General features: G+C 45.1%; 1 protein-coding gene across 1 annotated transcript; it reads left to right on the plus strand.

Moving 5' to 3' along the window:
* Nucleotides 1-4,126: 4,126 nt before the first annotated feature.
* Nucleotides 4,127-6,123, plus strand: LOC124674254 (60S ribosomal protein L4-1-like). Its single transcript, XM_047210294.1, has 2 exons — nt 4,127-5,238; nt 5,820-6,123. Exons 1-2 carry the CDS (start codon nt 4,138-4,140, stop codon nt 5,931-5,933), a joined length of 1,215 nt encoding a protein of 404 aa, XP_047066250.1. The 5' UTR covers nt 4,127-4,137; the 3' UTR covers nt 5,934-6,123.
* The last annotated feature ends 264 nt before the right edge of the window (nt 6,124-6,387 follow it).

Genomic DNA, 6,387 nt, shown 5'->3' on the forward strand with positions numbered 1-6,387 from the left:
TAGCCCATAGATCAAATCATCTCTACCCAAAACATGTTTTAGCAAAGATCACAGTGAAGTTTATAGCGCTTGACTTGATGATCTACTTCAATTCCAGCAAGTCAAGTGAAACTTCAGTTGTTGTGACAATTTTTATTTGAAAGCGCGAAATTTCCCGGATTTTCTATGCATGAATGCAATGCACACTTTGGTGTTCTCTCATTTTGTAGCCTCTAAACCTCGGATATTACATCCTTTTAATGTTGCATTTTCCTGGTGGAGTGAGCTTCCAACAAAGCATGTCCTCATCTTGTGATGGGATAAGAGAAGTATTTTTTTATTGTAGTGGCCAAGGGATTTTGGAAAAGATTATCAATGAGATGTGTGTTCCATTGTAGCAGGTTTGGAAGCCATAAGTCCTTAACTTGGGCTGGATATGAAAACCCAGGAGGTTGGATGATCAGAGCATCATATATACCAACCCAGATTGTTGCACCATGGCGTGCTCCAAATGGAAATGTTGCATTTAGTGATTTGATAGAAAGAGTGGGCTTTAAGGACATGGAGAATTTTAAGAATGGAAGCCCAAAAGGCTGATTTGGGAGCACTTGAATTTGGGTGCGAAATTGAAGAGTCTAGGAAATATTTGGATTTGAGAACAGCGTGCATAAAATCACCGGGCTGATCAGCAATTCTCCAAGATGCTATAAGAATGAGGGCCTGATTCATCACCTGCAAGTTTCTAATGCCGAGCCCACCTTCATTTTTTGGAGTGCAAATATCCTTCCAAGCTTCAAGACAAAGGGCTTTAGAGTTTGTTTCTTCTCTGACACCAGCCCACCAAAATTTTCTAATAATGGCAGTGAGCTTGGCAATGATTTTTTGGAAAAAAAGAATATTGGACATGTAATATAGTGGAATGGAGGCAAAGACGAATTTAAAGAGTTCAAGTCTGGCTGCATGTGAAAGCTTGCCCGCTTTATAGGTGCTGAGTTTGGATTTAAATTTGTCTAAGACAAAATTGTAAGCCGAAGTTCTATCTTTTTCTGGTAGGATGTGTGGGTGGCCAAGATGAACAAAGTTGTTGTCAGTAGTCATCACCGGGAAGATTTGGGTTATGGCTTGAGAAATGGCTGGAGCGACATGCTTGTTGAAAATAATTCCCAACTTGGCCCAATTCGGAGTCCGACTGCGAGCGCCGGCAGAAGTCCTGCAAAACATCTTTCATTTTCATAGCTTCTTATATCGTAGCCTGTCCGCAGACTAGAAGACCATCTGCAAAAAGTAGAGAGTGAATCGAAGGGCAATTTCGTCCAAGCTTTATAACTGCAATATAGCTTTGAGACTTGGCATGTTGCAATGCTATAGATAATTCATTAATTGCAAGAACAAACAAATATGGGGATAGAGGGCTGCCTCGAAATTTCTGAAAAGGCTATCCATTAATGACTACAGAGAAAGTCAGCAAAGAAACACACGAGTGGATTAAATTAATGAAATGACCTTGTAGGCCTTTACGGTCAAGCGCCGCTACAATGAAATCCTACTCAAGCCTATTGAAAGCTTTTGCAAGATGAATTTTAAGCATGAAAGATTTACTTTTCCAAGTGCTTAAAGCAAAGGAGTGAGTAAGCAAAGGAGTGAGTAATTTCCTGACCAATAATGACGTTATTACTGATCCGTCTACCTTCTGTGAAAACTTGTTGTGAGGGATGCACATAATCCGGCAAATGAGGCTTAAGCCTATTAGCTAAACATTTTGCAATAATTCTATAGATGACGTTACAAAGACTAATAGGTCTATAGTTAGTCGGAACCAAAGGAACAAGCTTTTTCGGAATGAGAGCAATGTGAGTTTCATTAATGTGAGCTGGCATAATACCTATTTGAAAGAAACCTCTTACAAGTTGAACAACATCATTCATTATCCACTCCCATGTTGCGATGTAGAGTTCCACGTTGAAACCATCTGGCCCGGCGAAGCGTTTCTTTTCATGTTCTTCGGAGCGTGTCGATGATTTCTCGTTTGTCTGGGATACTGTATGTATAGTCTTCACTGTCTAGGGGTAAACTTGTTGTAATATAAGGCCTGCCATTGTTAGTGTGCGCAGATGCAAAGAGATTGATCGAAAATAGTTCACACAGGTGTTGCTTATTTTGTTTGGCATATAATGCAGGACATTACTTTCATCCTTGACTGAAACAATTGTATTCCTTCTTTTCTTTTAACAACAACATGATGGAAAAAGGAGGTGTTCCTATCACCATCTTTAATCCAATGTTTTTTTTAGCTCTTTGCATATAGAAATCAGTGAGTTTGGTTAAGGATTGTTCATACCTAGTTGCCAAAGACATCTCGAGCGCTTGGTCCCGTTGAGCCAACGGTTGCATTTGGATCTGCTTAAGCTGTTCCTGTATGTTATTCAGCTCCTGGTTTAGAGGTTTCTTCTTTTTGCACCAGATCTTAAGGGTTCCCGCAAGATGATTAGTACTAGCCGAGAAAGGCTTATTTACGGTTGACATCCAATCATTTTTAGCACAAATTTGAAAGTCTTCTTCTTTGAGCACCAGTTTTCAAATTTGAAAGCATGTTTGACTTTACGAACATGACCATCAGTTGAAAGAAGAATGGCAGCCTGATCACTTAGTTTATGAATAATTTGCATGTTATACACATTTGATATAGGAAAAGCCGCACATCAATCAACATTGACTAAACAACGATCCAATCTCTTAAAAATAGAATTTGTGGCAAACCTTTTATTTGTCCAAGTGTAAGATGGACCATTGAAGCCCAAAACAAACAAACCACACTACTTGACAAAAGAACGAAAAGCAAACATACGAGTGCAATTTATATTGGGATAATTCTTGTCCATATCATACAAAAGATCATTCATGTCTCCTAGACAAAGCATAGACAGGCTGGGATTATCATACACAAAAGCAGCCACTTCGGTCCATATAGCAGGAGTTTAGCGGTGATAGGGATCACCATAAATACACACTAAGCCAAACCTAAGATTAGTACTAATATTTACAGCAGTAGCCAGAACAACATGGAAGTTGGAGCAATGGATATTAACTTGCAGGTCATCATTCCACATCAACCAAAACCCACCCGATCGTCTTCAAAAGGGCACTACAAAGCTAACAGACATGTTAAACCTAGTATTAAGATCAGTGGATTTGATTTCGAGGATTTGATTTCGGAGACAAAAGTTACATGGGGTTTCGTGGAGTTGATCATCTTGGCAAGATGCATCATTTTCTCACTGCCAAGGTTCTTGCCCATTCCTTGGCAGTTCCATCCTAGGGCCCTCATGACGCCCGTGGCGCCTTAGGGGCTCGTGCCATTGCCTCCATATCAAACTCCATGCTTGTTCCTGTATTATTCCGCTGATGATTTTGTTGCCGTACACACGAAGAACTACGTGGCTAACCTCATGCACATGAACGAGTACGTGCTACGTAGCCATCCATCTAATTTTTGTCAGGCTGCGTTGGACCAGCGCTAGCTAGCTGTACCTTCTCTGCATGATTCGCTGTACTCGCTCAGGGATTACACGCTCGTTCGTTGGAGGCTCTCTGGCTCGCTCGCGCGTAGATTCTGACACTGCCGATAGGATGTATGTTGCGTGGGAAACCATCCGGCTCGCGAGCGCATACTCTGACACGCAGGATGTACGTTGTGCGGGATATTTTTCCCTTTGCAAAGATCGATCTTTAGGTTTTTTTTTTTTTTTTTTTTTTTGAGAAAAAGATCGATCTTTAGGTAGTGGACCTTTGAAAATTAACGGGCGAATCTATTTCGGAGGAAAAGATGGGCTCGAGCTGACCATATAATTTCGGCCAATAGGCCTTCCATCCTAAACTGAAGCTACTACCAGGCTTTCATATCCTTCTTGAGCAGCCGGCCGAGAAACTCCAGGAAGAAAACCAAAATGAAAAAAACCCAACAAGAAAGCTCGAGGCCCAACCCATCCCAAAGCTTACTCCGAACCTACGGTTCAGATCTCGCCTCGCTAAGCCCAGTACCCAAACCCTAGAGATCCCTAGTTTATATAGCTCATCCCCTTCACGCCCGCCTCCATTCCCTCGCCGCGCCACCCCGAGCCCTAGCCGCCGCCGCTGCTGCAGCCGCATCTCGCCGCCGCCATGGCCACAAACACCCGTCCCCTCGTGTCAGTGAAGGCCCTGGAGGGCGACATGGCCACCGACGCCGCCGGCCTCGCCCTCGCCGAGGTCTTCCGCGCGCCGATCCGCCCCGACATCGTCCGCTTCGCCCACAGGCTGCTCTCCTGCAACAAGCGCCAGCCCTACGCCGTCTCCCCCAAGGCCGGACACCAGACCTCGGCCGAGTCCTGGGGCACGGGGCGTGCGGTCTCCCGTATCCCTCGCGTGCCCGGAGGCGGAACCCACCGCGCTGGCCAGGGAGCCTTCGGCAACATGTGCCGTGGCGGACGGATGTTCGCTCCCACCAAGGTCTGGCGCAAGTGGCACCGCCGCGTCAACGTGCAGCTCCGCCGCGTCGCCGTCACCTCCGCCCTCGCCGCCACAGCCGTCCCGGCCCTCGTCCTCGCCCGCGGCCACCGCATCGAGACCGTCCCCGAGATGCCCCTTGTCATTTCTGACTCGGCCGAGTCCATCGAGAAGACCTCCCAGGCCATCAAGATCCTCAAGCAGATCGGCGCCTACGCCGATGCCGAGAAGGCCAAGGACTCCGTCGGCATCCGCGCTGGCAAGGGTAAGATGCGCAACCGCCGCTACATCAACCGCAAGGGCCCCCTCATCGTCTACGGCACTGAGGGATCCAAGATCGTCAAGGCCTTCCGCAACCTGCCTGGTGTCGATGTCGCCAACGTTGACCGCCTCAACCTGCTCGACCTGGCCCCCGGCGGCCACCTTGGGCGGTTTGTGATCTGGACCGAGAGTGCATTCAAGAAGTTGGAGGAGGTCTATGGCACCTTTGATGCGCCATCGCTAAAGAAGAAGGGCTTTGTTCTGCCAAGGTCCAAGATGTCCAACGCTGACCTTGGCAGGATCATCAACTCTGATGAGGTGCAGTCTGTTGTTAAGCCTATCAACAAGGAGATCAAGCTTAGGGAGAAGAGGAGGAACCCGCTCAAGAATGCTGCAGCTGTGCTCAAGCTCAACCCCTACTTCGGCACTGCCCGCAGGATGGCTACACTTGCCGAGGCTGCTCGCGTCAAGGCAAGGAAGGAGAAGATTGCTTCCAAGAGGACCAAGCTTACCCCGGTATAACTCTTTCTCTCTTAATTCTTTTATCATGACAGTCATAATATTGTTTAGCAGACAAAACTAGTTATGTCTGCTCACAAAATTGAGGTACAGTGAGCTGTGTTTAGTCTTAGTTTTGATGTTAATATTCTCTTGAGTGCAATCACATTTAGCATTGTTATTTGTTCTGTTTGATTACTGCATGGTTTACTTAGCAAAGAACTGTAAGCATGCTATGGTCGGTTTTTGCTCTCGTTATCTTTCTTCTGTGGACACCAAATACCTTACATTGTACAAGATACCTGCTAGTTAATCATAATGCTATCCTGAAAACCTTGCTGATCATTTGTTTCCCTTGTTTCGTGATGTTCTGATTTTCGAAAGTAAATGTCACTGTAAATTTGTCATGCGTCTTCAGTGTGGTTCCAGTTTTTTCTGGTTCATATATTGTTTTCTGTTGTTACTTGTTAGGCTATGATACCATATCCATTCAACTGCTATTTCGTCACTAGTTTACACTTCATTTGTTATGCTTGTCTGGCCCCTTATGCAGTCCTATCTTTGATCTTCTAACAATCTACTTGTGCCACTTGTATCAGGAGGAGGCTGCTAAGGTCAAGGCTGCTGGCAAGGCGTGGTACAAGACCATGATCTCAGACAGTGACTACACCGAGTTCGATGTCTTCTCAAAATGGCTCGGTGTGTCGCAGTAAGAATGTTGTGGTTTAAGTTTTGGGTAGTTGTTCTGTCACCAAGAGCTCATGGAAAGGATTCCTCGTTTCTCTTTTATCCTACTATCACCATAAGTTTTCTGTGGGATTTTGAGACTTGTGCTATGTCCGTTTTGTTGATGATGTGTTATCGTGAGAACATAGAATATGATGTGGTTCAGACTAGTTATCTTAATCATGTTTGCACTTCCATGCCCTATGTGATGTCTTGTGTTGCCAGTTAATCTGGTGGAGAACGACAGTTCTCACCTGCTTATATACTCAATTGATAGTTGTAGGATTCAGTGTTGATCCTTTGTTTGTTCGATTAGTTTGGTCGGCTGGAATACCATGATCAGTGTTGAATCTGCCTTGTGTCTGTCCATATGTTGTACCGAATCACAACAGTAAAACTTCTCTTGCGCCCTTGAGAACAATGGTAAAGAAATCAACGTAC

The sequence above is a fragment of the Lolium rigidum genome, chromosome 7, assembly GCF_022539505.1.
Source record: "Lolium rigidum isolate FL_2022 chromosome 7, APGP_CSIRO_Lrig_0.1, whole genome shotgun sequence".
Taxonomy (NCBI): Eukaryota; Viridiplantae; Streptophyta; class Magnoliopsida; order Poales; family Poaceae; genus Lolium; species Lolium rigidum.

Excerpts from the sequence above, each read along its gene's own strand:
- LOC124674254 (XM_047210294.1), top strand. The coding sequence starts at position 4,138 with ATGGCCACAAACACCCGTCCCCTCGTGTCAGTGAAGGCCCTGGAGGGC. Across the intron at positions 5,239-5,819 it reads AGAGGACCAAGCTTACCCCG|GAGGAGGCTGCTAAGGTCAA; the intron begins GTATAACTCTTT and ends CACTTGTATCAG.